We start from the raw sequence: 27,397 nt of genomic DNA on the forward strand, positions 1-27,397 counted from the left end.
TGATCTTTACCTACACAGAAGGGATAGACAGACACTATTTATACTAGGATCTGTATCCGTGAACTCTCTAGCAATCATAACCGATCGGCCTCCTCCGATCTATCTAAACTAAACAACAACAAGGCTGACCAACCCCGAGGTTACATCGCATCCACTCGTTCAGTGTTTCGTATCAAAGGAGGCATTGGCAGGCGTGTGAGTGTAGGCGAGCAATGGTTCACATGGCCCTGATCAGCAGTCTGAGGAATTGGCAGGGGAAGGGGGGTGTTCAGGGGGTGAGCCAATCAGATCACTGGATATGATCATGCAGATTATATGGAGTAGTCTGATAGGGGGTGGCCGCTGATGTCGATCTTTCAATCTCGTGCGCTGGATCATGGCCGGGGCCGTTTCCAAGATACTACTTGACTTCGGGTTAACCGGCTGATCATGTGGGATATGTTGACAGCTACATGTGGTATTTGTAGAGGATATCAGTGGTCATTGGCTTGATTGCTCTGGACAGGCGAGGTCCGCTATACTGAATTGCCATGCTTCTGCTATCAATTCAACTTCTATCTCGACTTCGCCGATGATCGCAGATGAATTCGGACCAGAACAACACTAATAACCGCTCACTATCCCGCATCCAGGCAGTCCTCCGTGCCCGTTGGACGTTGCATTGCCAGTTTCCGCATGGTCTTCACCTTCGCGATATGAATCTGTATCATCGAGTCAAACAGTCGCTAAACCAATTGTTGTCGTTACCAGCTTCGATTGCTCGTTATCAGCGTTGTAGCAGATGTTTCCATTTGGCATCAGCGCAGTGTCGATCGGGGCTATCACATCTCATATTGACCGGATAGGATGCCATTGAGAATTACTCGACTCTTTGAACGACAGAAGACCCCTGTCCCGCCTCGAGCCTCGAGACCTGAGCACCCGTCGCAGCAGCCTGAGCCAGCTCAATCGCTTCTCCCTCTTGGTCTCCCTCCTCCCACCCCTCTCTCTCATCCTTGACCCTTCTCACAAATGCAACATCAAGTAGTAGCGCGATAGCACTAATCGCGACTCCGAAATATAACGCGGCGCGGTACCCAGTAATGTTGTTCCCAGAGGTCTTCGCAACCTGCACCTCAACAGTCGACGCGAAGCCCAACCCTAAACTATTCCCATACAGATTCAGCGTTCCGATGATTGACCCCGCAACGCCCTGCTGGTGTCGTCGGACCGTGTTACTGGCTATGATTTGGCCAGCAGTATACACGAAGTCGGGGCAAAACGAAAATAGTACAATGGAGGGAAACATTTGCGCCCAATAGCTTTGTTTCAGCGGGATTGTAGCAATTAGCACAGTTGAGACCATCACTGTTACCGTGCCGAGTGCGAGGATCCATTGAGCTGCGAGCCGGGGTATTAGCCAGGCCGCCAGGCAGGCTGCGAATGTGCCGCAGATGACAAAGGGGGTCCAGCCGATTGCGAACTGAAGCGTGGACCAGCCCCAGACTTCTTGAAGCCAGAGGAGCTGGTACCAAAGCACTGTACCGACGGTCATGTAGTCGAGGAGGATGACCAGGACGAGAATGGCGAAGGAGGGGGCTCTGAATATGGAAGGTGGCATAATGGGATGCGAGATTTTGTGCTCCCAAATGATAAAAAAACTGAACAGGATGACTGACAGCACGAGTAGAGCGATCTCGTAGGGCGTTGACCAGCCTACGCTGGGCGCTTGACTGGCAGGTAAGGTGTTAGCGGCTGAAAATAGCAGACATGTTACGTATGTCAGTTCAACTCACTTCCAGACGAAATTGAATAGAATCAACGCGCTCGTACCCAATGCGGCCCCCAGCCAATCGATCTTTTCATTTCGACTTGACGTTGCTTGGCTGTTGCTGAGAAGCCAGAGAGGTATGAATATCACGGCCCCAAGGCACGCCCTGTTTATCGTCAGCTATATCCACCAGGAAGTATAGAAGGACGGCATATGCCTCACACAAAAGTGAAGAACCATCGCCAGTGCGTATGCTCCATGAAAACTCCAAGAAACAGCGCAGAGAAGTACCCTCCCAACGGCGCCGATGCCGCAAAAAATCCTAAACTGAGGTTTCGAACTCTCCCCGGCGGATTGGTGATCGCAATCATGGCCACGGCGTTAGGCATAATACATGCACCCCCGACGCCAGCAAGTGCGCGCATCGTCACGAATGCGAAGAAATTCGTGTGGACGAAGGCACCGACGAATGAGCACAGTACGAGCCAGGCGCCGCCGCCTAGGAGCATCTTGCGGTGACCGTAGACGTCGCCGAGACGGCCGCTCATGAGGACGAATGTTCCCTGTGTGAGACTGAGTTCCCGTCCTTTAGCTTCCTGCTGTTATGCCTTTTGTGGGGGGGGGGGGTTACCCGTAACTTGCCGCAATCCAGGTCGCGTATGTTTGTTTTACTCCCATGGACTCGATGAACGTTCGGCCACCGGCAATACCGGCAAAGTTGACAATCATCTGTATTAGTCAGTATCCCGTGAGCATACCGAAATAGAAGAGCTCGCACCTGAACAAGGTTCGATATGACAATCAGCGTAGTGATAGCCAACTGGCGGTATCGACTGCTTTCCGGCAATGGGGCTCGCTCGAAGACCTGTCGTGCTTCTTCCGGCTCTGCTTGTAGAGGAGAAGCGGGTGCATCCTGATGACTGTTTGTAACGTTGTCTTCTGCAGTGTTATCCGCAGATTGGCGTAGGCTGGTTTCATTCGAGGCAAAGATTAGGTTTGTTGTAGCTGGCTCCGGCTTTGGCACCGGTAATGCAAGCTCGTGATGCAGGGTAGGAACGAGCGCCATTGCGTCTGAATTGGACCTTCGGTGCCTTTGGAACTGACGGACATTTGGAGGGGTTGAATTTGGAGGCTTGACATGAGTCAAAGAGAAGAGGGGTGCTGACATATCAAGACGCTGATGCGGATTTGTTTGCGCAGAACCATAAACAATACTGCCTGACTTTCTCGGCCATAACCTGTTTTTTCCTCCCACCTTCTCGAGGTGTCAAGTTGTGCTGTCGGAAATCGATCCCCGAATCTCATATCTCGAATCTTCACTATAGATGAAATTGTCGGCCTGAGTCATCAACTTTAATAATCTCCAGCACCCCTTGAACTGGACATGGCATCGCACACATTGTCTCAGCTTCCTCGCCTGATTTCAATCTGTCGCCACTGCTCCAGCCAAACGTATGGAGTACGTTTCATCACCTGAGAAGCTGATGTGTCAATTGTAGAGATCCTCATCTTTCAAGCGGTCTCTGAATGGAGGCTGATTCACTCCGCTGGAAGATATACTCCGAGAGCGAGATAGGGCGTCAAAGGGTGTTTTGCAGCTTACTGACCGATCTGAATGCTGATGTTTGTGCTGTCGGTCAGGTGGGCACGATTCTCGCCTATTATGTCGCTGATGTTCGCGAGACTCGAGCCATGAGCAAAGATCTGCGAACTTTCTGCATTTCTGCACCACGGCAAAGGCCTCAAACTGCAATTCTGAATCTTCCAGCGAATCAAACATGCGTGAAAGGTCCAAAGAATGGGCAGAATTGCAATTAGCATACATGATCACCTTGGCAGCACTTACTCAACCGCATGATGAACTGTTCACACCCACTAATCCTCCAGCCACACTGCCACGAAGGAACGGCTGGTCTGGGCAGCCGACGATCGCCATTCAAATCAGGCTTCGTGGTGGATAAAGCCCGCAGGGACAAGACGCAATATCTTACATGGTGCTCAGCTCAGCCCAGCCCAACTGCTGTGACATCTTGCTCTTGCACCTCAGTCCGTGAAGTTATAAACCCACTTTGGACTCGGTCGAACCTGGAGGGATACTTTGGCACCAGCGTCAAGCGAGACAACCATGCCTTCTCCGCCCCATGCTGGCCCGTTCGGCGGTCCCGAGTCGGCCCATGATTCGGTGCCGCAGCCTCGTCGGCTTGTTCTCTGCTTCGATGGCACGGGGAATCAGTACATGGGAACCGAGGAGGACACAAATATCGTCAAAATCTATGAGTCGCTTGAACGGCATAAACCCGGCCAATATGCCTATTATCAGCGTGAGCTGACTACCGTTACCACTTCAAAACGAAGAAACTAACTAGTGCGCATACAGCCGGGATTGGGACCTTGACCTATGTTAGAGGTTCCTCGCGCCAGACCAGCGGGTTTAGCTGGTGGACGAGATTCAAAGCGCGCGTCAGCGCCCTGTTGGATCAAGGAATAGGCGTATCGTTTGCCAGCCACCTTATCGCGGGCTACAGGTTCATCATGCGCTATTACTCCACTGGCGATCATATCTATATCTTCGGTTTCTCGCGCGGCGCATACACAGCCCGATTCCTAGCCGAGATGATCCATAACATTGGCCTCCTCTCACGCGGTAATGAAGAAATGGTCCCATTCGCCTGGGACACGTTCAGTCGCTACCAGAGCTCTCGGGGGAACGTGCCACAGACTGAAGAAGACCGCGAGTTAGCGCGGTATATGCATAAGTTCAAGACGACGTTCTGTCGTCCAGACGTCGGCGTGCATTTCCTCGGTCTTTTTGACTGCGTAAACAGCGTCGGTCAGTTCGAGATACCGTTCTTTCGCAAGTCATACCGGTACATCGCCAGCCCTTCGGCACGGCATATTCGTCACGCTGTTTCGATACACGAGCGCCGGCTAAAGTTCAAGCCTGCGTTATTTCATATCGACCCGAAGGACAAAGACTCCGTGGATTTGAAAGAAGTTTGGTTTGCTGGAAACCATGGCGATGTTGGCGGCGGGTGGCCTCTAAGCAAGAGCCAGAAGCACCTCCTATCAGATATCTCGCTTCACTGGATGATACAGGAAGTGTTAAATCTGCCTGGCTCGGACAGCAAGCTGGAATTCATGTCGGAGAATGTAGAAAACATGAAACGAGTCGCGACTCACTCTCTATGTAGAGATGAGGAGCCCGGCACTGCCGCGTATCAAATAGCACAGAAAACAAACAAGCCGCATGATAAGCTGCGCTTTGGACATGGCGGAAGCGCTGTGTCTGTTATGCTATGGTGGATTCTAGGTTCGTCTCCCAATTTTCCAGTTTACCTGTTCTTCCGTAATGACGTCTCCCACAACAGAGGTCCTCCCCTTAGCAACTCGTCTCGAGCTAGAGAAGGGTAAATGGGTTCCGCGACGACTCCCACCAAACTTTGGAGCTTCAAGGGATATTCCATGCGATGCGACAATTCACCCCAGTGTGTACGAGATGTTAGAGTCCGGCATTCTGGACGGTTTTCCTGTGCCGAAGCCAGGCGGCGATAACCCAAACCTGCCTCCTAATCTTGTCGATAATGACCGGCGGCATATGCAAAGGAGAAGCGACGGAACATGTTCGCCATGAATGTCTACCTGTTACCGGGCTTCTCTATATGTCATCTCGAGGTCATATATGTATAACTGGGTTCGATAAAACCATCTGAGAGAGAGCGCGTAGTAACTGTTTCTATATAAGGCCTAACCAACCAGTTGACTTTTAAGTTCTCAACCCTAAGAAAGATCAACCCAATTGGTCTACTATAATAAACAAAATATAGTAATGCCCAGATATAAATGGCCCGAGACGATAAGGGAGCCTCGGCTACTGGCGGCCCGTGACGTTTTACCCTCCGACGCCAACCGCTTCTCCGCACTCTCAGGGCCTCAGTCTGGGGAATTCAATCATACAAAGAACCCTCTCATTCCCACTTCTTTTCTTTTGAGGACTCAAATCATTCACAGAACACAGCCATGACCCCTTTAATATATCTGCCGGGCCGAGTACGGTCGGCGCACGGCGTGCACTGCTCCCTCTTCAAATCTCCGTTTCAGCATCCCTTTCGGTCTCCATGCCCACTCTCCCTCCACAAGCGATGGAGCACATCCCTCTCCCAGCGTCCGGGGTCAGATCGGTGAGTCCCCACCTTCTACAATATAGAGTAGGTCGAGAAAGCTAATCAACTATCATGCAATGCGTAGAGTCCGATTTCCCGGCGCAGTCAACAGCAAATTCACAACGGAGATGGCCTTCATCAACCCAATGGATAAACCCGGGATTCCAACGTATCGCGTTATGGATTCTGACGGTGTGCTGATCGATAAGAGTCGTAGCGAGCTCAGTGTTTCGAATGAGGAGGCGTTGGCGTGGTATAGGAATATGTTAACGGGTTGGTTCTGAGTCTACATTCCTGAAGCCTATTTTCAGCACTAATGGGTATGCGATATACAGTGAGCATTATGGACGTGATCATGTTCGAGGCACAACGGCAGGGGAGGTTAAGCTTTTATATGGTACGAGACCTCTCCCTAGCCTTAGAAGGGCAGTTTTTGCTGATGAGATACGTACTCGAAAGGTCTCAGCCGGCGAAGAAGGCATCAGCGTTGGCTCCGCAGCAGCCTTAACACCGGACGATGTCGTCTTTGCACAGTACCGCGAAACCGGCGTGTTTCAGCAGCGAGGCTTTACGCTAAAGAACTTCATGAGCCAGCTCTTCGCCAATGCGAATGATAACGGTCGAGGGAGGAATATGCCTGTTCACTACGGGTGCGATTATCCAAAAACCGTACTTCTATCCCCCCCTTCCATTGATGAAGTTCGCACTGACAAATTGACCCAGCATACAATCTCCTCCACCCTTGCGACCCAGATACCACAGGCCTCAGGCGCTGCCTACGCACTGAAACTCCAAGCTTTACAGAATCCCGACACCCCACCGCGCATTGTTGCATGCTATTTCGGCGAAGGCGCCGCCAGTGAAGGCGACTTCCACGCTGGTCTCAATATCGCCGCTACAAGATCCTGCCCAGTGGTCTTTATCTGTCGAAATAACGGGTACGCCATTTCTACGCCCACATTAGAACAGTATCGGGGAGACGGAATTGCCAGTCGCGGGGTGGGCTATGGTATCGACACGGTCCGTGTCGACGGAAACGATATCTTCGCTGTTTACGAGGCTATGAAGGCTGCTCGAACTCTAGCCCTTTCTCAGGGAGGAAAACCGGTACTTATTGAGGCGATGTCTTACCGTGTCTCGCACCATAGCACGTCCGACGATAGCTTTGCGTACCGTGCACGCGTAGAAGTCGAGGATTGGAAGAAAAGAGATAATCCGATCATCAGGCTCCGGAAGTGGCTTGAAAATGAAGGGATTTGGAATGAGGATATGGAGCGGCAGGCTAGGGAGAGTATCCGAAAAGAAGTACTGAGAGAGTTTGGGGAGGCGGAGAGGGCGAAGAAGCCGGCTATTCGGTTTGCTTTTGAGGATGTTTATGATGAGGTTACGGAGGAGGCGAGGGAGCAGATGAAGGAGTTGAGGAGAATTCTGGAGGAGTATCCGGAAGAGTATGATCTTCGGTCGTTTGAAGGAGGAGTCAAGGGGTTGGACTCTTAGTAGTGTGGTCGTGCTTAGTTTGCGTATAGACTTACCCGGACTGTCCTCTGCATTTTACGTCGGCGAAGCCAAAGTTAGACATTATGACATGCATAATATAATGGATATGATATGATGTTTATTCACTCGATGTCCCAGGTAGTTTAGAGGTAGGTATACTGTAGTAGGTAATAGGTCTAAGATGTTTAAAAGGAAGGAGAAAACTGTAAAACTGAACTCAAAACAAGTGTACAAGAAATACAACCAAGTGCACGCTGAAGACATAAATATACAAATGTAAGGTTCGTGATACCATGCAAACAAAGCACATGCGCTAAGTAGCCAAAGCCTGCTGCGCGAGCTTCCTGTTCCTTTTCACCAACGCTCCAAGCTTCTTGTCAATTGCATCGAGCTCCTTCCTCGACGCCTCGAGTTCTTTCTGGCTCTTAACCGCGAACGAACGCAGTTCCTCATCTGTCATACCGACAACATCGTCAAGGTCAGGAATATTCCCAATAACCACGCCAGCGGCACCAAGCATGTGTTTTGCAGTGGCGGCAGCAAACGAGCGGACCGACGTCGCTGTCGCATTCATGAGCTCCGCGGCGTTGGATATCGCCCAGTTGTGGTTGCGTGTGCTGTCTGCTTCCATGGCGGAGAGAACGTTGGGAGGGATTGACGTTAGGGTGCCTCCTTCAGTGGTGGAGTGAGCGGAGGTGGGAGATTGTGCGGAAACGCCTCCAGTAGAGGTTTCGTCAACCCAGCAGACGTTGAAGTTTTCAGGCGTCGCGAAAAGGGCATCGAGACCGCCGCCGCGGTTTGTGGCATCCGGTTCGGTGACGGGGATGGCGGGGTATTCTTGGAAGGAGTCGATGGTCCAGGAGATGCTCTTCTCTAGGGCGAGGTAGCGATCTTCCTCTTCGGGAGATAAATGGTGGAGGACGCAACCGCGGGGGCTAATAAGGCATCTATGTTTCAGCGAGGGAGATTCCGAGCCCAGCCGGACTGGCTCTCCGCGCAGTAGTGCTTTACGGTGCTGCTCGGTCAGCTCAATCGGCTGCTTGAGGTCTTCATAATCGTCCGAAGTGCATTTCATGTCAAAGCGCTGATTGAGGTTGGACGGATTGAACAAAGGATGATTGTTGAGATCCAGCGCGCCCGATTTGTGAAGCTGCGAAAGCAACACTTGTAGAGGGGAAGTGCGCTCGGCGAAGAGTTCTTTGAGCGGAACGCCGGTGGCTTCCGCATCCTTTAACAACTGTTCGACAGTATTCTTGGACCGCCACTCTTCGGTTTCTTTCTCCTCAGCTGGCGCTTTCGCTTCGGATGGTGGGGGCTTTGACTCTGAGACCGTCTCAGGAACTTTGGACTTCTTAGCTGGCTCGACCTTCTCAGTGGGTTCATTGATAACTGCCACAGTAGGCTTGGTGGTAGAGGCAGCGTTCTCCGGAGAGGGATTGGGCGACTCGGCAGGAGCCTTCTTGGTCTTTCGCTTTCTACCAACAATTGGAGCGATGACCGGCTCCTCCGTCACCGGCGCTGTCTCCTGCTTTTTGGCCTCTGCTTCCTTGGCCTTCTGTTTCCGCTCTTTCTTGAGCTGGCTTTTGGTGATAGACCTCACTGGCGCAGAACCTATCCTCGATGATGCGGGAGGGGAGTTCGCGCGCGAAGCCGAAGTAGAAGTATAAAGATCCGCCTCGGATCCAATGTCACCAGGGGTATCGGAGCGGCTCTGAGAAGAAGCACTTGGCCGCCTTGAGCGAACCTTGCTTGTTAATGAGAAAGATGCGACTGACTGAGTGGCAGACATCGGAGGCGGAGTCTCTGCCTTTGGTGTGTCGACTACGCGAAGTACACGAGGTTGACGAGGCGCCGGTGAATCCGAAACCCGCGAGGCGCCAGTTAGTGGCGTATTGGGTCGAGAATTAACAGCGGTGGCAGGGGCAGCTGAAAGCTGGTATGGAGGAGGTTCAGCCTTTTGAACAGGCTCAGGGGCCGGAGGAGTATTGAAGCTCAGATCCAGCTTCATCGGCTTGACCTTAGCAGAAGATACTTTGGCTTCGCTGGACCCTGTGGATTTTGGCTGATTGCCCTTTTTCTCAGGTGCAGGCACTGATTCCTCTTTCGGCTGGGAACAGACCCTAGTGGCAGACTTCGCTACAGGGGAACCCAACGAAACGTCTGCAGCACTCGTGGTCCTGCTAGGCAGCTGCTTGTTATCCGCTGTTGGTTTCGCCGCGAGGCCCGTCGCATCATCCTCGGAGCTTCGGGATGCGGCGGCTAATGAGGGAGAAGGCATCTCCAGCCCAGGGGGTGGACCAGAAACGGATGATACCGGGCTTGAAGACTTGAACTGATCTTGGAACAGGGCAGAAATGGAGTGGCCTTGGGGGAGAGGCAGGCCTGGTGGGAGACTCGGGGTCCCGGAACGTCCCAATGGTTGAGAGTCACTCATAAGCTGTGATCTCATCAGGGAACCAAAGCTGTCAACCGAGCGTTTGTCCTTTGGGGTCGTACCGAGAGGTGGGAATTCCTCGTCAACTAAGAAGTCGTTGGTCAGCATCTCGAAGCCAAAATAAGAGTGCACGAGGTCCCGATCTGATAGGGGAAGTCTCCAAGGGAGACTGATGAAACAGAAAGAAAAACGAAATAAAACTATTGACAGTAGACAGCGGTCAAATACGAAAGGGCAGGCAGATAATTACAGAAAACACCGTGGTCGAACTGGCCAGGCAGACACATATGCCGCCACGTCTATATGAACAATTTTTGTGAGAAATTGGTTTCATGTAGAAAACCCAGCTTTGCTTTAATCCGGGCCAGGGAGGTTAACGTACATAAAACCATGCTCAGACCAACGGCCGCAAAGATGCTGATAGCTCAACCCAGCTCGGCTGCGCAACGAGCAAATGTGACGACCACCAAGACAAGATGATGGGAAAACACCATGTCCATGAATGCAATGAACCTCCCGTTATCGCGGACCGCGGTGGGGTCGAGAAGAAACAAAAGACACACTTGATCCCATAAACATAGACGCCAAACGCACACCACGCCCAATCTCTTGTTTTTGGAGAGCCGTTGCTAAATGCTTCATTGCAGGGTAGAAAACGTTGCAGAAAATTTTTGAACATCGAATTAAACGCGTATGTGGAGGAAAAGAAACATGTTCCACAGCCGTCTAGAATAAGTATGATATCATGTCGTAACAAAGAGAAGGTAAAAATGAAGGGCGAACCAGAACAAAAGTAAACCAGATGCAAAAAGGGTAGTCATCATAAAACGGAGAACATGAAATGTGAAGATGTGATCCAAGGAGGTGCAGAGGGAAACAACAATCACCAACGGTTGAAACCGCTGCCATACATCATGGCGTACCCACCTTGACCCTGACTCCCATACAATCCTTGACCAGCAACAGCATTCGCACCGACCTGGTGCATCCTCGCCTGTAGGATACTCGGGTCTGCAAGATGTACTACACCGCCTCCAGCAGAGGAAGTGTTAGCGTTTCTTTGCTTCTTCCCCTTCTTCCTCTGCTTCTGTGACCCAGAGTCGGAGGTATTCCCCGCCTGAGCGCCATAGACAGAGCTGAGAAGGCCATTGACGGGAGTCAGGGGAGGGGGAGTTTGGTGCTGGAGGAGGGAAGGAAATAGTAACTCACGCTTATTATCTTGATCCGGTAAACCACTTGCATTGGTACCGCTGCGGCCGCGCAGCAGCTCGCGCATTAACTCGGGGTTGGCTTCCTGTTTGCCACCCAACAGATTGACATTCGATGTGAAGCCGTGACCTTGTGCAAACATACCGCCACCACTAACCGGAGGAGTACCCGCTGTCTTCAGACCTGGAGGGGGTCCTTGAACACCACTGGTGTAGTAATTGCTGGCAAGACTGTGCTGCGGACTAGGGGCGGCAAGCGGATTGGGTGTACCGGACTGCATCAACGAGGCTTGGTTCAGCGTCCGGGTATTGGCCAGGTTCTTGGCGTTGGCGTCTGTAAATGAGAACCGCGAATTCTGGCCTCTCTGGGCTTGCTGGAGAGCATTGAGCTGGGCAGCTTGGCTTTGCAGCAGGCTCTGCCGAGCTTGCGCGGCATGATCCAACGCATTTGAACCGACCCCAGACTGCATAGGATCGACAAGGCCTGCCTGTTGGTTACCAGCGGACTTGAGAAGCATAAGTTGCTGCTGTTGTAATGGGGTCAAACTGCGGTTATTCAGGTTGATGCCCTGGAAGTGATGGCTAGCAGCGGACACGGGTGAGCCAACAGCTGAACTTGTGGTTGTGCCTTGTTGTGACGGGGGCTGGATAGCACCATGAGACTCGCGACCCGCACGACCTCGCGGAGGATTAGTATCATCTGGTTCACCACCGAGCTGGAGACTTCCACTCTCACGACCCTCATCTTCGGTAGTAGCGGCCGGTACAGACTGTAGAAGCTCCTGTTCTCGCTTGGTGCGTTCCTGCTCAGCCTTCTCACGCATAGCGCGACGTTTTACGCCACCGTATGGGTCGATGAGCGACGGATGATTATCGATGAGAGCAAGTTCGTCTGGGGGGAGACCAGCCGCGGAGAAAATAAATTTAAAGCACGGAGAGTTGACAGCTTTCAACAGATTATCCAATAGCGGCGTGCCTTTATCGGCAGGGGTCTGTGCCGACGGTGGCCGGGGAGAGTTTGATGATGGCGCATCCGGTGAGGGAGTCTGAGTAGTCTGAGGGCGATCTTGTTGAGTTTGTTGTTTTTCAACACACTTAGCATCGTTTGAGGGCGTGGCAACTGTCGCGAGAGCGGACCGTGGGCTTTGAGAAGCTTGGCTACCTGTCAGACTGGCGCGTCGTGTTCGGTTGATCGCCGAGTCTTTGTTTGCCCAGCTAGCGGATGATGGAAGAGCAGTCCCACCAGCGTCGTCTTTGCTTGGTTGTCGTCGTAATGTTTGCGAGATTGGTTGTGCCGAAGACCGTGCAATGTACGGAGGGGTGGCAGAGCTTGGGCCGGCGTTACCGTTCGGCCGTTGTTGACTCGGAAGTGAATTCATTGAGGAAAGATCTTGGCGGCTATAGCTATCGCTGTCTTCGCCAGTTTCGTGCAAGAATGTGCAATTCCTATTATGACATTGCTCATTGCGCAGGAAGGACGAGCAATATTTAGTGGTTCCATATTGCGCCCTAATCATGTCAGCAAACCGGATAACGAGGATGAATACAAGTACAGCATACCTTAGAATCCGGTCACCGTTCCCAGAACCATCCACCGCGGCGATGCAGGTCGCAGCGTCGCTCTTCTTAGCATATGTAACGTAGACACCAATGCCTTGGTTTGGGTTACCGCCGGGCTTAGCCTTACTGACGACGATCTTCTCAATTTCCCCATACTGTCCGAAGTAGTCTTTTCCGCGCAGAGTTTGAAGAAGTTGGCTTTCGTCGCGTATTGTAGGGTTGAGACCAATCACGTAGACGAGGTTCTTCTGCACAACACGGACGCCGGCAAGGTTTTTTCGACTCGAGGCTTCGATTTCCCGCTTCTCTGCTTCCTTCTTCTTCGCGGCAGCCGCTTTACGGTGTTTTAGTGCAAGGTCCGCTTTGAACCTAATGCGAAAGACCTATCAGCGCCAAGAACGGGAAGATACGAAACAGGTTGGGGAAAACGTACTCATCTGCGTCGGGCACCTTGTATTGAATAGTGCTTTCATCATAAACTCGTCGACAATTTGGGCATCGACCTTCCTCATTTTGAGTCTTGATATTATTGTAACAGAATTGACAGATCTGGATTGCAAGTTAGACTGATAATCGGTTTGCTGTGAAGCGCTGTCGCAACCGGTCGAGGGGTATGAGAGACGTACCTGATATCCGCAGGGGCATGGTTTGAAATTCTTATCCGACAAGTCGAACTCTTCGATGCAGAGGGGGCTACAAGAGACCGAGATGTCAGTCCCTAATCACGAGCTGATCCAAGCCAACTTATATGGTAACATACCAGAACTCATCGTCATCATCAATGACGGAATCGATCTGCTGGCGACTTGACATTATTGCGAGAAATTATGAGGAGGCAACGCCAGTACAATAGACAAGGGACGAATCGTAGTAAGTTCAAATGCAAAGGCCCATCTAACAAACCAGCGGAAGGGGCAGGGGAGACGGTTAGGAAAAGAGGTAAATGGAAAGTCGAGTTTTAGTTGGGTGACGTGAAGTAGAAAAGTCCGGAGGGAGGAGATGGAGTATTATGGGGATCGGCGTAGAGGGCGAGGGACACAAGCAAGCACTGACGGAGAAATGCGTGGAGGCAAAGAGTCAAGAATCAAAGTTGAAGCTTTGATGTGTTGGGTTGCGTTTGCATATTTTGCATTCTTTGTCATCTAATCACGTGATTACATCACGTGTATTACGCAAAAGCTCCCTTTGGACGAGACCGACGTCTATCCTCCCGCCGTCCGATCCGCCCTCCAATTGCCTCACCACTTGTGCTGGGATTGCTGCAATAACCATGGCCGCTCCTCGCTCTCTGATGCGGCTGGGCTCTGGCCGCTCCCTGGCGTCGGCCGCCCGGTCATCCCGCAATTGCCGTGTCTTCTCTTCGACCCCTCTGCAGCAGGTAGCCAAGGCGACTACGGCTGGCACTGATACCCCCAACATGCGCCACGCAGCGCGGCCTCGTACGTCAATTGCTACTTTTTCCCTAAATCCGTGCTTGTGGTGACTGATTTGCTGATCGTTTCCAGCCCCCGGTCCTCTCCGCGCTCCCGTCGTCAACCCGGCCGACAAGTACCAGGACAAGGCCGATAGCCTGCACCAGTACGGCCAGTACATAATGGCCTGTCTGCCCAAGCACGTCCAGCAATTTTCCGTTTGGAAGGATGAGCTCTGCATTTACGTCCCTCCCTCCGGCATTATCCCGACGTTCACCTTCCTCAAATATCACACCTCGGCCGAATTCACGACGGTCTCCGATATTACCGCTGTTGATTACCCAACTAAGGATCAGCGCTTTGAGGTTGTCTACAACCTTCTCAGCGTTCGATACAACTCACGCATTCGTGTCAAGACCTACGCCGACGAAGCCAGCCCTGTGCCCAGTATCACTGGATTGTATGAGGGAGCTTTGTGGTACGAGCGTGAGGTGTACGATTTGTTCGGCGTTTTCTTCACTGGTCATCCGGATCTGCGCCGTATCATGACGGACTATGGTTTCGACGGCCACCCTCTGCGCAAGGACTTCCCTATGACTGGATACACTGAGCTTCGATACGACGAGGAAAAGAAGCGCATTGTCATCGAGCCCCTTGAACTTACTCAGGCGTTCCGAAACTTCGAGGGAGGTACCACGGCCTGGGAGCCTGTTGGTGCTGGTCGGGATAGGACTCCCGAGTCGGTACGTCAACCATTTACATGACACTTTCCTGGAATATTACTAATAGAAGCTGTAGTTCAAACTCGCCAGTCCCAAGCCTGAGCCGCCCAAGGAGGAAGAAAAGAAATAGAAACTCTGTACCCGTAACTCTCTGTTTTCCTAGTTCTGTATGTACATACCACCGTATCTATGTTAGATGGAATTATCGGTGTTTCAATGCTTGCTATTACTGCCATAAACTGTACAAACGCCGTAAGTAATGCCTTGAATTGATATAATTGTGCATAGGCCGTAGAACAATCAATTTCATGGAAATGAGATTATTCAAGAAGCCCAATGTCAAAATCTCTTGGCATGCGCAAAACCGAAAAAGCCTCCCCATTCCGCAAACTTTCCACCACCGTCACGAATTGCGAACACCACCAACATCCCTTCAGACCCGTCCAATATCCCTGGACAAAACAGGAAAGCGATATTGGCAAAATGCCCAAACGCAAACTCTCCGACTTGACCGACACGAACGACACAGCGCAACCGCAGAAACCAAAGCTATCTGAAAAGGAATACCAACACCTGAAACTTCAAACGGCCCGGCTAAAGCAGAAGTTCGAGTTCGGGATTACGTCGCTATCGCGCGCACTCAAGACCGCTCGGGGCTTTGAGAGGCAGAAGCTCGGGAGGAGGCAGAAAGTCGTGAAGGGAGGACCAGGAGCAGAGATCGCAGTTGCGCATGCGAAAAGGGCGAAGTCGAAACCGAAGTCGAACGTTAGTCCTGAGGAGACTCTCAGGAGAATCGAAGGGGAGATCCAGGTCTTAAAGGTTCGTTCAACCTTTTCCTTTCCCCGTGTATTTCGTTGATTCTCGGAATGAGCTCGTTTGACTGACTTTGGTGCAGAGCCTCGACCCAACTACGACCGCAGAAAAGTATCTCTTCAAGCAGCTCGCCAAAACGAAACGGATTGCCGAGTCACCTGTTTTCTACCGGTTCAAACAATCTAAAGAGAAGAAGATCAAGCTTGAGGGGCCAAAGAGTACGGAGGAAGCGAATGTTACGGCGAGACTTTTTAAGTCGAATCCCGTGCAGAATGTCTTGCCGGGTATTATGGAGGGACTAAGGGGGTTGTTTGGATTGGAAGGAGCCGGAGCCAAGGGGAGAACGGACGAGAAGGACGGTGGGAAGAAGAAGACGGGAGAGCAGGCTGGTGGTAGAAAGGATGTTTCCGGGCATGAGTCCGTGTCCGGGTCTGAAGATGAGGACGAGGGCGATGCACGAGTCGCGCGAGGTCTGGAGGGGCATATAGATATGAAGGATGCAGAGAGTGGTGATGACGAAGAGGACTACTCGCACTTCGACGCACGACTAGCCTCAGACTCGGAAGACTCCAACGACGACCTCTTAGGTGAAGACAACGATAACACCAGATCAAGACATTCCCGCCGCTCCTCCATGTCTATCTCGCTCTCGCCATCACGCTCGCCCTCCCCATCGCAATCGCCCCCACCAAAGAAACCCAAGTCTACATCCACTTCCAAAACCCCCGCCACAAGCACAACCTTCCTCCCGTCCCTCATGATGGGCGGGTACTGGTCTGGCTCTGAGTCCGAGCCTGAGGAGCTCGAAGAAGCCCCGAAGCGGAAAAACCGGATGGGCCAGCAGGCGCGTCGGGCACTCTGGGAGAAGAAGTACGGTGCTGCGGCGAACCATATAAAGGCGGAGCAGCAGAAGGGGCAGAAAGGTAAAGGAAAGGGGGGCAGAGATGCCGGGTGGGATTTGAGAAAGGGTGCTACGGGCGATGGGGATAGGGATAGGGATCGTGGAAGGAAGAAGTTTGGGACTGGGTCGAATGCTATGGCTATGAGTGGGAAGGATAGGTTTGGGAGTGGTACTAGCACCGCTAAAGAAATAACGGCTCAGGGTGCGAAGAGCAAGAAGACAAAGCCGCAGGATGATAAGCCATTGCATCCTTCTTGGGAGGCGGCAAGGAAGGCGAAGGAGCAGAAGGCGATGGCGTCGTTTCAAGGCAAGAAGGTTGTTTTCGATTGATAGGCGTGTATATATACCTATAATGAGATTGTACGTGACATTCATTCCTTTCATGAACAACTTATAGCAAACAGGAGCGTTTAAAAACACTCTAGGTATCTTGACTGGCTGGGGTATGTACGCTATACAAGCAAAGAGACAGTCAATCCGACCAGTCACCATATAATGGTCACAGCAAAAATAGATGCATCGACCGAACTAAAACGTCATCCACCCCTCTTTCAAATCCAACTCTCCCGGGAGAACCGATCCCGTTCCCGAGCCGGGTCCCGTTTGTCCCTCCGTCTCAAAGCACGGAATAGCCGTGAATTCACCTAGTTCCTGGGGCAGGTTGGAGACGAAATGATCGAGCCCAATGTGCGGCATTTGCGAGAACGCATGGGGTGTCAAGAAATCCGACGGTGAGGTGATATCGTGATGCGGGACAGCTGCGTTCTCGTTGTGTATCTGGCTCTGAGAGTTCATAAGGCTTGAGGTTGGAGTAAGACTGGCCAAGTGTGGTTGAACTCCGCTACCGCCAGACTGGTAACCGTCTTGCCCCTGCCCTTGACTTTGGAAAATGTTGGTATGTGTGTTCGCGTTCGTAAGAGTGTGCGCATCCGGAGACACAGGACCAGTCTTCCAGAGCATTTCCCAGTTTTTAAAGCGGTCGTAGGCAGACTCATGACTTCCCGACTGGCCGGTGCCCTGCGAAGCACTATACTCTTCAAGACGGGAGATAGCCCTCTCAAGTGCCTCAATAACACTAACTGCGGACCTGGCCGACCCGACACCCATGGACATAATCTTAATAAGTCCCATGCCCTTCTGCAGCGCTTCCCGGAGTCGTTCTGTACGCTTTGTCAAGCTCTGTGCAAGGATGACCAATAGTGCAGCGCGGCATGAGCTAAACTCTGTAAAAGAGGCGCGGGCAAGGCCAGTTTCATCTCGAAGTAACCGGCAAAGATCAATGATTTCAAGAGCGGCCTCGACGCAGTCCGTGACAAGGGTTGAGCGGTTCTTGGAGACACCGGAGGACATGGGCGCCTTTACTGGCGAGATCTGGAAGGTGGCAGAGGAAAAGCCCTTCATACTGCTGAAGAGAAAGGGGCGACCAAGGAAGATTCGTGTCAGACAGTAGTCCAGCTTTAGGTGAACGTTTGCTCTGAAAAGCGGGCCGTTTGGGTTTAGGTCTCGGCAGTCAGTTTCTTCAGGGAGGGTGTTCCACCAGTCGACCAGATGTTTGCGGAGGGTGAGGAGTCGTTCAAGGCAGTCTTGTTGTTGGTTTTTGCGGCATTTCCGGAGGGCGCATCTTGGCCGTCAGTGGCAGCAGGCAAACTAAGTTGACGCGAACTTACATCTCATTTGAGACTTCCCCAAGTTTGAGGGTCAGTTTGATCAGTGTTACCATATTGGTATGGTTGGAAACTTGGCCTTGCGGCATCAGTCCAGGGAAATCGACAGGCATTGCAGCGTCAACATCCGTATCTGACAGAGATACCGGTCTGCCATGGAGAATGCTGACTCGTCTGAGGACAACTGTTAGCATGAGACGATACACACCACATGCCGCATGACTAACTTCTCGATGGTATATGCTGTCCAAAATACCCTATTCCGAATCTCGATCACATGGGGCGGTAGCCCCTCGCCGCTGTACTTCCGATGCATACCATTCTGAATCGCCATTTTCAAGGCAAGGCCAAAATAAGTGTAGCAAAGACCTGACGTATCGAGCGGCAATAGATATGTCCCAATCAACAGACAGGCCTGAACGCTTCGAATAGACGCGGAGGCAATAATGTCAGGAAGCAATTTGGATGCGAATTGGTAGAACGTCAAGCCAACCTCGTCTTCCGAGAAATGGTCAGCTTCGCTAGTTAAGTGGTTTACCGGGGTTGCCGATTCCATGTGCGCGAACTGCGTTCCAATCGCTAGGACCATCAGGATAGAGCACACCGCACCAGCATCGTTGCATCCGAGGCTCCCTGGGTTCACGTAACAAGTGTTGAGCTTATCTTTGAGCCAGTCCTCTTCGACGTAGAAATTGTTTGTTTGCGCGTACTTGAAAAACATCTGCACTAGAAAGTCGGCCACAAACCGTGGCGGTAGACTTGTAACCGAAGCGGCTACCACGGCGCCAGACTGTAATTGCGTTGCGCGCCATCGCTCCTCAAAGGGCTCTGCTTCGGTAGATACCTGAATTAAGTCAGTTGGCAATGTTTGCGGATCGCAATGGAAACAAGGCAATCTACCTCTGGGGACTCGGCTTTCATCCACTCATCAATCTTCTTCTTAATCTTCATTGAGAAATTCAGATAGGAGAATTCGCCGGAATATTCTGTCGAGCCGTTAGTTTGCCGTAATAAGAGCGGAACGCCCATGATCTCCATCCCGCTTTGAGAACATACGCGTCGTATTATCCGGCAAAGCCTTGATTGTAAAGTCCTCGTCCTCGATCGCCAAATCCTCCATATCCTCATTGTCAAAGACGACCGACGGTCCTCCATCCGAGTCTGAACCACGGTGTTTACTCTTCAGCTCTTCCGCTGTTTTCCGGAGCGACTGTATATCGAAAGAAATGTTCGGTACGTAGTGCTGTAAGATCCGTTCCATGCACCGGATCCTCTCCGACTCGAGCATGTCATGGCGGCTGCGCGCGGCGGTTCGTTCAAGGAGTCTGTAGCCCCAGAGACCCATAAGCATTCATCCACCTTGTATAACTCGGGGTAAAAGGCTGTCGACTCACGAGATGGACGATGAGCGCGAAAGCCTGTCTGCTTGGTCCGGGTGTGTAAAGACGCATTGGCGGCGATACCGAGTGCACCGGCGGCAGGGGACGCCTCCTTCGCATTTCTCCTTGACGCGACGACAGCCGTCGCAGCTAAAGAGGTACGTCAGTCAGCCTGCAACGGTTGATAAATGCACGAGACTGGAATCTATGCGTAGACGGCACTCACGCGCGCACCGCTCTTTTGCGGTTCTCCTCCGAAACGCGGGGTCGTTTCTGGTTGCCCACGGCGGGTGTTGATGGGGCCTCGTCCATGGCAATTTGCAGCAGGGATCAAGGGGGTTGGATTATATGGATCATTGTAGAATGAAAAGGACCCGTGGCGAGAAGGGTGGGTGTTGTACAGGAGCGTAGTGACGAGAGAAGGAGAGGAGATCCAGGGTTTTTTATCCGGATCCCAGTCTCACGCTCCAACTGATAAGCGGCCGGTCCCTTCAGGACGAACCAACGGTCTCAATGGGTCGCTTTCTACTCACAAAGCTAAAACAGTTTATGTGCCTTGCATTGCTTTAAGATACATGAATGGAAAGCACTAGATTTTCCGGCTTCGCGCTATAGGTCGCCGTTCTCTTACATACATAGCCCGTATACCAAGTCCGTAGATAGGTACAGAACAGATGCCCATACTCCAAAGTCTTCATTTCACAATCTTATTCAAAAGCTAGACATGTAGTACGTATATTTTAGTTAGCTAGGTGCCATGTCTCAGGATTGACTCCTCAGTTGGCCACATTTAAGCCTCTTCGGGTGGTTTACTGTTGTTCCTGACAAGTCAACAAGAGATATATTTCCACCCAGGTGATTCTCTAACAACTTTCAAGGTTCCACCACCAGATGCCCAGTGAGATTGAGAAATGCCAAAACTCTTCAATCCTAGACCTAGAAATATCTCCTTCAAGCTACCAAAATCACATAATCCGCCAAACATCCTGAGCGGTATGTCTAGAAGGTCGAAAATGTCATACGGAGACATCAGAGACCTAGAACCCATTAACCTCAACCCCAACGTCTCTTTCTCTTCCCAGCTCCAACAGTTTCTTCCCAGTGACTAGGTCCATAATCCCCATGCCAACACACTTCATCACCACATTCTGTCCCTCTGCCACCTTGACGGGTTGCGGTTCCTCATCTTCGTTCTCACCAAGTCCCTGACCCTGATACAGCTCGCCCAACTCGACCAGCTGATCCCCCTTCATACCGGCTTTGAGGAGCTCCCCCGACTCCTCGAGACAAGCCTCCCTCGAATCAACATAGACTATGCCACCCCCGGAATGGAGTGTCTCTGTGTCAATCTCCTGCATATGAGGCCTGTACGAGCCAATCAGGGAGATGAACTTGGCCTTGTAAGATTCAGAACCAGCGCCAGCGCCAGTGCCGCCGGCAAGGTAGGAATAAGGGAAATTCGGCACCGTCGATGGCGTGCAGCTAAATATGACATCGGACTGTGCCAATTCAGTGCAGAGATGCTCTTCGTAGTGATCATTTCCCTCCTTCGACAGAGTTGTGAATTCCACATCTGGATACCTGGTTTTCAAATTAGATATAACACCCCGTTCCAGCTCCTCCAACCTCTTTCGCCCACGATTGACGAATGCCACCCTTCTGATTTCGCCAGGACACAGTAACAGCGCCAAGCGCGCATGCCACTCCGCCTGCCGTCCAGAGCCAAGGATGACAATCCTCTCCCTTTGAATCCCAGCGCCAGCCCCTGAGCGAGTGACCCTAACAAACAGCGACATAACCGTCAGCGCCGTACGGAACGCCGTGATTTCAGCTGCGCTCAGCAAACCCAGTAGCTCGCCCTTCGGCGAAAAGATATTAATGACGCCGATGATCCCGTGAGACTGAGAGGCGGTCACGATCTTGATCCCCGTGCTGGAGGTGTTGGAGACGGGCATGAAGAGCGAGAGGTTGTTGTCTTTTGTTGTGATTGCTGTGCGGAGGGGTTGGTGCACTGGGCGTTCTCCAGGCGGGGAGGATGACTGTGCTGAGACGGTCAGAAGAGCCGTGTCTAATGTGCGGAGGAATGAGAGGCATTGCGGGCGTGTCAAGTCCCGGAGGAGTTGACCGACTGCTGGCTCGGGAAGAAGGTACATTGCGAAAGCAGCAATTTGATAGTGAATATGAATGGGAAGGTTGATGTAAGTATAGATCTTGGTGGTGTGTTTGGATGTTAGGGAGGGTCCAGGGCGATCTTAAATAGAGCCGAAGATAAAGTTGAAGCTGGAGAATGCAGCGATGTCGGAACACCCGTTGGCGACTAAGGCCATTACTACTTAAAGTTCAACTACAACTCTGAAATCGCCACGGGTATAGATAAAAATGCCTGCATCATATTCCTTAATTGGAGACTGACGCTATCTATCTATATGCATTCCGCTCAAAAAACAGACAATCACAGAAAGACGCTCAAACGGATATCATAATCTACCCAGAACAAAAAAAGCCAAGCAAACATGTCAGTATCGCAGACCAAAAGCGCGACGAGCTCTTCGCTTGAGCTCGGAAAACATAGCCTCCTGGGACTGCTTCGTGCGCCCAACGGCCTCTGTGTTCTCGACTGCCCGTCGAAGCAAGAAACCCATGCACTCTTTGACCGAGCCCCAAGTGAGCAGTTTGTACACGTTTGGTGATTCAGCAACTTTAGTACTCTCAGACCCTGCAGTTTGGAAACCCTGCAAGAGCTCGCAGCTGATCTCATCTGCCATTCCCTGGAGCTGAGCGTAGCTTAGCTCGACATCTGATTTCTCTCCCCGGCTTGCCTGTTCGAGACGCAGAGTGTGGGCCTTACGGACAGAGTCCCGGTTGTGCGTGGCGACGATCACATTGACGGGGGGAAGCTCGGTGGTGTGTTCGGCCGAAGCGGGCTTTAGCATATTGTTGTACCGCCGGGTAAGGAGGGCTTCTACAATGCCGTCGTAGCACTCATCGGTCTGTTCCTTCTTGGCCCAGATCAGATGGCGGGGTTCGGTCTTCAGGTATGCTCCACGGACCAGCTTGACTCCAAGCGTGTATCCTTCCCTGCGAGAGATTTCGAGATGGCGCGCGAGCGTGGCCGGAGTAGAGCACAGGTATGCTTGATAGGTGTTGTAGAAGATGGCGCGGCCAGGGGTGCGAGAGTTGCAGTACTTCTGGTACATTGTCGCCCACTCTTCGATTCCTGGCTGGACCGCCTGTTCCTCCGCGTCTACCAGTAGTCGCACGTTCCGGGATATCGCGAGATCGCAGACCTGTTTGATTGCTTCGTCCATAAACGGTGAAGGCGCCGCCTGGTTCTGGAGGTATTCGAGTGCTTGGACACCCATGCCCGTGAATCTGACTGGTTAGCTAACGTCGCAATTCAAGCAATGGAGGACTCACTTCAAGGCTACAAAATCACCCTCCTGGGCCATGTCCACGGTCTGGAGGGTCCCGTCCAGCCACGTCTGAATCTCCTGCCGGCTAGCCTGCTCATCGCGCGGGTCTGTCTTGGACTCTCCCACTAAGACTTCACGGGCATAGCCCAAGAGCACGCCGCGGTATCCTAGCTCCTTGATCGCATTGATGGAGCGTTGGACCTCGAGCTTGTTCTCGCCCGCATTGAACTGTTTGTAGATGGTGTGTTTCACAAGCAGGTTCAATAACGGGTTCTTTGCGACGTCCAGCAGGGCCGTCTTGGGATGCGCCAGAGCTGAGAGCGTGTAGATGCATGGCTTTAGCAGGATCGAGGAGGAGGAAACAGAGAGAATGAGCAAGGAGCGGAGAACGGAGGAGAGAGGCAGCTTTGCGAGCGGCGAGGTTAGCTGCTTCTTAGGTGACGGAGGAGCCTGTTGCAGCAGGCTGTTGGTATCGGCAGCGAGTGACGACCTCGCGTTGCTTGTTCGGCTGACGAATCTGGCGGTGCGATAAGATCGCCCGCTAGAGAGTGCCCGCACTGAAGGACGCGGAGTTGCGGCCTTCATGTTGTGGTAGAAAGTGTACGGAAGCGATGTTCTATGATAGAGAGCTTGGGATGTGGATGGAATTGATGAATAGGATTAATGAAGTGTTGTTAAAGATACTTGCAATGGGCTTGAAGGCTGCGTTAAAGATTATGTAGCGCAAAGAGCGTATACAATCAATGGCAGAGACAGGGTAGAAGCCGGTAGAAACCGCTTCGAACCGGCAAGAGGTCAGCTGTGGTCACACGGGATGATGCTTTTGCCATTTGCTATTATTAACCCTCACAGAGATCTGCTTGTGCATGATGGGGAATCCTGAAAGAGGAATGCGGTTCCAGGCACAAGAACGGCTTTAATTTCGATGAGTAAAGAAGATCTATACCAATATACCTAGTATTGTGGCGAGGGTAGCTGTACCACCCAGTGACTTCATCCTTTAAACACGGCGCACGTGTAGTCTATAGCTTTGCCAGACCAGAACACCCGACCAAACACCCAATCTCTATCCATAACAAATTACCTCTCATCACAGCAGAGTATCACAGCCGTCTCAATCTCATCAAATGACCACCTGAGCCGCAGGGGACCTGGAATGTCGGATGCGAGGAGTTCATGCAGCTTGGACTTGGATCTCAGATGCCGCACCGGTTCACGGGCCGGTGACAGATACCCCACCGGCGAGAGCTCAGTAACCGGCCCGGTCGCAATGTTTCAAGCAGACGGAGGATTGCGGGGTATCTTATGTTCTCTTATCTTGTTATCTCGGTTCGCTGATAGTACGGCTCGGTGGATATCGTTCTTGCCTATGTTTTTGAGTTTGCTATCTGTTCTTCGAAGGTTCTTGGCCTCTTCCGCCGGAGGATGACCGATCGCACGTCCATGTTTAGCCCTGATCTTAAGGCAGCGCTGCTAGTCTCAAAAAGTATTAGATTTACATGGTCTCCACCGTCCGTTAACAGTGGCCAATCGAAGCGTTTCAAAGGCTGTTGCCAGTGGACCAAGCTTTGGTTAGCCGTTAGCGGTAGGGAATTTTATGCCAAGCAATCGAGCAAAGCTGCAGGCTCAGTCTTTAGCAGTGAGGATCCCATTAGTCACGGAAACAGCTTCAAGGACCGGGTGCAAGACCAAACATATGATCCAGAATCCCAGATGCAATTGATTACCTATTTGCGGGAATTGTGCGGAGACCCCAGAATCATTTCCAGATCCTGGAGTCTGGAGAACCTGATCTAAGCGAACCTGATCCAAGCGAGGACTGCTTTGCCACCATGTCCTCTGTACAGCGACGGAGACCAGGATGGTTTTATGACGAAGGATCAACACTGAAACTCGAATCATTTCGGAAGCTGCCAGTTACCGAGTAGTAATCTGTCGGCTCAGCGTCAGCATTATCTCATCATATCGCGGAAGTTACCCCTATCAGGCACGTTTTCGACGCCCAGTCTCAACCCGTAGACTCTATCTACTCACCGAATTAGGCACCTCGGGGCACCCCACAGATCACCCCTGGGCGCCAACCGCGGAGCCAATAGGGTTAATCTCCCACAAACCATTCCATGAGTAAAAATTATCTCGTGCTGGAAATGATAAGCCGTTGACTCAGCAATCTGGGGTCTTCCCGCTCAGGAATCACTTTTATAACACCCTGCCGGGACTCTTCTCTCATCCTACGCCTACGTTCCTGCAAACCTAGGCATCAAAATGAGTCCCCCGTCGGTCAAGAGCATGGAGGAGGGTCGCACCCCGTCCGTCCAGTACGGATATGGAGAGCCCAAGACATTGGAGGGAGAAATAGAAGAGCACACAGCAACTAAGCGTGGTCTGTCATCACGACAGCTGCAGCTGCTCGCCATCGGAGGATGCATTGGCACTGGTCTTTTTGTCGGTACTTCGACGGTGCTGACCCAGACCGGCCCTGCTCCTCTGCTGATGAGCTACATTGTCATGGCCTCTATTGTCTGGTTTGTCATGAACGTCCTGGGCGAGATGACCACCTACCTACCCATTCGCGGTGTCTCGGTGCCGTATCTGATCGGCCGCTTCACCGAACCCAGCATTGGGTTTGCTTCCGGCTATAACTACTGGTATTCATTTGCTATGCTGCTGGCCTCGGAAGTGAGTACAACCCCTTTATTATCATGTTCAAGAATCCTGACAATGTAGGTCACTGCCTCGGGGTTGATCATCGAATACTGGAATCCGCCCGTCAGTGTTGGTCTGTGGATCGCCATTGTCCTTGTTGGTATGTACCTGCTACCACCCCAAAGCCAGCCGGCTAACAAGCCTAGTGATCCTGGCCCTGAACGTCTTCGCGGTCGAGTGGTACGGAGAGTCCGAGTTCTGGTTCGCCGGTCTGAAAATCCTGGCCATCATCGGTCTGATTATCCTGGGCGTTGTGCTGTTTTTCGGTGGAGGCCCAAATCATGACCGCCTAGGGTTCCGCTACTGGCAAGACCCCGGTGCATTCAATCCGTACCTGGTCCCCGGGGACACTGGCAAATTCCTGGGTTTTTGGACTGCCCTGATCAAGTCCGGTTTTTCGTTCATCTTTTCGCCCGAATTGATCACCACAGCCGCTGGAGAGGTCGAGGCACCGCGTCGGAACATCCCCAAAGCCACCCAGCGGTTCATCTACCGTGTTTTCACCTTCTATATCCTGGGCAGTTTGGTCATTGGAGTCACCGTGGCCTACAACGACCCTACCCTTGAGGCTGGAGTCGAAAGCGGCGGGTCAGGGGCCGGCGCGAGTCCATTCGTCGTTGCCATCCAAAACGCTGGTATTGGAGGGCTCAACCATGTCGTCAATGCTGCCATCCTGATCTCTGCCTGGTCATCCGGCAACGCATGGTGTTACGCTGGGTCGAGAACGCTATACTCGCTCGCCGGTGAGGGCCAGGCCCCTAAGATCTTCACACGCACCAACCGCACCGGCGTTCCCTATGTGGCTGTCCTTGCGACATGGACGATCGGACTGCTATCCTTCCTTAACCTGTCCAGCTCCGGACAGACGGTCTTTTACTGGTTCACCAATATTACCACCGTCGGCGGGTTTATCAACTGGGTTCTGATCGGAATCGCGTATCTGGTATGCTTTTCTCCTTAATTCTCTTCATCTGAACATACCTGACCAAAAACAGCGCTTCCGCAAGGCCCTGCAATTCCACGGCATGCTGGACATGCTACCATTCAAAACCCCGCTGCAACCCTACGGTACCTACTACGTGATGTTCGTCATCTCGATCCTGACCTTGACGAACGGGTACGCGGTGTTCTTCCCGGGCCGCTTCACTGCTTCCGACTTCTTGGTCTCGTACATTGTTTTTGCTATCTTCCTTGCGCTTTATGCTGGACATAAGATCTGGTATCGGACGCCCTGGTTGACCAAGGTGTCTGAGGTTGACATCTTCACGGGCAAGGATGAGATTGACCGTTTGTGCGAGAATGATATGGAGCGGCAGCCCCGGAACTGGTTGGAGCGAGTCTGGTGGTGGATTTTTTAGATAGACGACTATATATATAACAGGACTATATACTGTAGATAGAGGTATTTTCTCGCTACTGATTTATTGCTTTTATTCATCTTCCTTATGAAAGTGGTATCATAGAGCCGACCGGCCCGCAGATGTAGAAGCAAGCTTCCTTTACTGTACTAGTTGATTGTAGACCGGGAAGATGAAGACTCATCCAATGATTAATGCTATCAAATAGTTACCGCTATCTTTGTCTTCGCACTGCGTGTAATCGACATGTACAATTTTCCGCTGTCCATTTTACTGGATACAGAATGGCGGGGCGAGCATCGCCAGTGCCACTCATCCCCAGCCGGCCCGGTCAGAGCCCACCCGGCAGAGCCCCGGCCCCCGACATATGGTGACTGTGGCGATGATCCTTGCGGGGCTGGGGGCTTCCTTTTCATGAGT

The 27,397-nt window shown here is 52.0% G+C and overlaps 11 protein-coding genes across 11 annotated transcripts; 5 read left to right on the plus strand and 6 right to left on the minus strand.

The window, feature by feature from the left end:
* Window positions 1–859: 859 nt before the first annotated feature.
* On the minus strand, window positions 860–2,816 carry BDW70DRAFT_157748 (major facilitator superfamily domain-containing protein; the record flags this gene model as incomplete). Its single annotated transcript, XM_073740404.1, has 5 exons — window positions 860–1,712; window positions 1,776–1,916; window positions 1,973–2,323; window positions 2,382–2,479; window positions 2,529–2,816. The coding sequence occupies 5 exons, from the start codon at window positions 2,814–2,816 to the stop codon at window positions 860–862; spliced, it is 1,731 nt and encodes a 576-aa protein (XP_073598554.1).
* Window positions 2,817–3,021: 205 nt separating this feature from the next.
* BDW70DRAFT_131479 (uncharacterized protein) lies at window positions 3,022–3,835 on the minus strand. Its single transcript, XM_073735991.1, has one exon. It carries the CDS (start codon window positions 3,573–3,575, stop codon window positions 3,240–3,242), a length of 336 nt encoding a protein of 111 aa, XP_073598555.1. The 5' UTR covers window positions 3,576–3,835; the 3' UTR covers window positions 3,022–3,239.
* Window position 3,836: 1 nt separating this feature from the next.
* BDW70DRAFT_165799 (T6SS phospholipase effector Tle1-like catalytic domain-containing protein) lies at window positions 3,837–5,381 on the plus strand (the record flags this gene model as incomplete). Its single annotated transcript, XM_073741829.1, has 3 exons — window positions 3,837–4,071; window positions 4,128–5,060; window positions 5,119–5,381. Exons 1-3 carry the CDS (start codon window positions 3,876–3,878, stop codon window positions 5,379–5,381), a joined length of 1,392 nt encoding a protein of 463 aa, XP_073598556.1. The 5' UTR covers window positions 3,837–3,875.
* A 333-nt stretch (window positions 5,382–5,714) lies between these two features.
* On the plus strand, window positions 5,715–7,480 carry BDW70DRAFT_9470 (thiamine pyrophosphate-dependent dehydrogenase E1 component subunit alpha). The gene is made up of 5 exons (XM_073745243.1): window positions 5,715–5,928; window positions 5,996–6,183; window positions 6,246–6,307; window positions 6,370–6,579; window positions 6,634–7,480. The coding sequence occupies exons 1-5, from the start codon at window positions 5,768–5,770 to the stop codon at window positions 7,405–7,407; spliced, it is 1,395 nt and encodes a 464-aa protein (XP_073598557.1). The 5' UTR covers window positions 5,715–5,767; the 3' UTR covers window positions 7,408–7,480.
* Window positions 7,481–7,509: 29 nt separating this feature from the next.
* BDW70DRAFT_131483 (CCR4-NOT core ubiquitin-protein ligase subunit MOT2) lies at window positions 7,510–10,864 on the minus strand. The gene is made up of 2 exons (XM_073735992.1): window positions 10,769–10,864; window positions 7,510–9,927 (listed from the first exon to the last, which is right to left on the minus strand). The coding sequence occupies exons 1-2, from the start codon at window positions 10,827–10,829 to the stop codon at window positions 7,721–7,723; spliced, it is 2,268 nt and encodes a 755-aa protein (XP_073598558.1). The 5' UTR covers window positions 10,830–10,864; the 3' UTR covers window positions 7,510–7,720.
* A 2,964-nt stretch (window positions 10,865–13,828) lies between these two features.
* On the plus strand, window positions 13,829–14,969 carry BDW70DRAFT_131488 (complex I 30 kDa subunit family protein). The gene is made up of 3 exons (XM_073735993.1): window positions 13,829–14,048; window positions 14,115–14,764; window positions 14,820–14,969. The coding sequence occupies exons 1-3, from the start codon at window positions 13,880–13,882 to the stop codon at window positions 14,871–14,873; spliced, it is 873 nt and encodes a 290-aa protein (XP_073598559.1). The 5' UTR covers window positions 13,829–13,879; the 3' UTR covers window positions 14,874–14,969.
* A 110-nt stretch (window positions 14,970–15,079) lies between these two features.
* On the plus strand, window positions 15,080–16,787 carry BDW70DRAFT_157754 (BUD22 family protein; the record flags this gene model as incomplete). The annotated part of the gene is made up of 2 exons (XM_073740406.1): window positions 15,080–15,562; window positions 15,639–16,787. The coding sequence occupies 2 exons, from the start codon at window positions 15,080–15,082 to the stop codon at window positions 16,785–16,787; spliced, it is 1,632 nt and encodes a 543-aa protein (XP_073598560.1).
* A 198-nt stretch (window positions 16,788–16,985) lies between these two features.
* On the minus strand, window positions 16,986–19,916 carry BDW70DRAFT_165803 (Zn(II)2Cys6 transcription factor; the record flags this gene model as incomplete). The annotated part of the gene is made up of 7 exons (XM_073741830.1): window positions 19,727–19,916; window positions 19,516–19,650; window positions 19,178–19,446; window positions 19,022–19,107; window positions 18,349–18,965; window positions 18,125–18,295; window positions 16,986–18,078 (listed from the first exon to the last, which is right to left on the minus strand). Exons 1-7 carry the CDS (start codon window positions 19,810–19,812, stop codon window positions 16,986–16,988), a joined length of 2,457 nt encoding a protein of 818 aa, XP_073598561.1. The 5' UTR covers window positions 19,813–19,916.
* Window positions 19,917–20,537: 621 nt separating this feature from the next.
* On the minus strand, window positions 20,538–21,653 carry BDW70DRAFT_157756 (putative proline utilization protein PrnX; the record flags this gene model as incomplete). Its single annotated transcript, XM_073740407.1, has 1 exon — window positions 20,538–21,653. One exon carries the CDS (start codon window positions 21,651–21,653, stop codon window positions 20,538–20,540), a length of 1,116 nt encoding a protein of 371 aa, XP_073598562.1.
* A 363-nt stretch (window positions 21,654–22,016) lies between these two features.
* On the minus strand, window positions 22,017–23,498 carry BDW70DRAFT_157757 (proline dehydrogenase family protein; the record flags this gene model as incomplete). The annotated part of the gene is made up of 2 exons (XM_073740408.1): window positions 22,017–22,872; window positions 22,918–23,498. 2 exons carry the CDS (start codon window positions 23,496–23,498, stop codon window positions 22,017–22,019), a joined length of 1,437 nt encoding a protein of 478 aa, XP_073598563.1.
* A 1,589-nt stretch (window positions 23,499–25,087) lies between these two features.
* Window positions 25,088–26,977, plus strand: BDW70DRAFT_165805 (proline-specific permease; the record flags this gene model as incomplete). Its single annotated transcript, XM_073741831.1, has 4 exons — window positions 25,088–25,592; window positions 25,641–25,719; window positions 25,766–26,562; window positions 26,615–26,977. The coding sequence occupies exons 1-4, from the start codon at window positions 25,179–25,181 to the stop codon at window positions 26,975–26,977; spliced, it is 1,653 nt and encodes a 550-aa protein (XP_073598564.1). The 5' UTR covers window positions 25,088–25,178.
* Window positions 26,978–27,397: the final 420 nt, after the last annotated feature.

Source organism: Aspergillus foveolatus (assembly GCF_047715535.1).
Source record: "Aspergillus foveolatus strain CBS 279.81 unplaced genomic scaffold BDW70scaffold_10, whole genome shotgun sequence".
Taxonomy (NCBI): domain Eukaryota; kingdom Fungi; phylum Ascomycota; class Eurotiomycetes; order Eurotiales; family Aspergillaceae; genus Aspergillus; species Aspergillus foveolatus.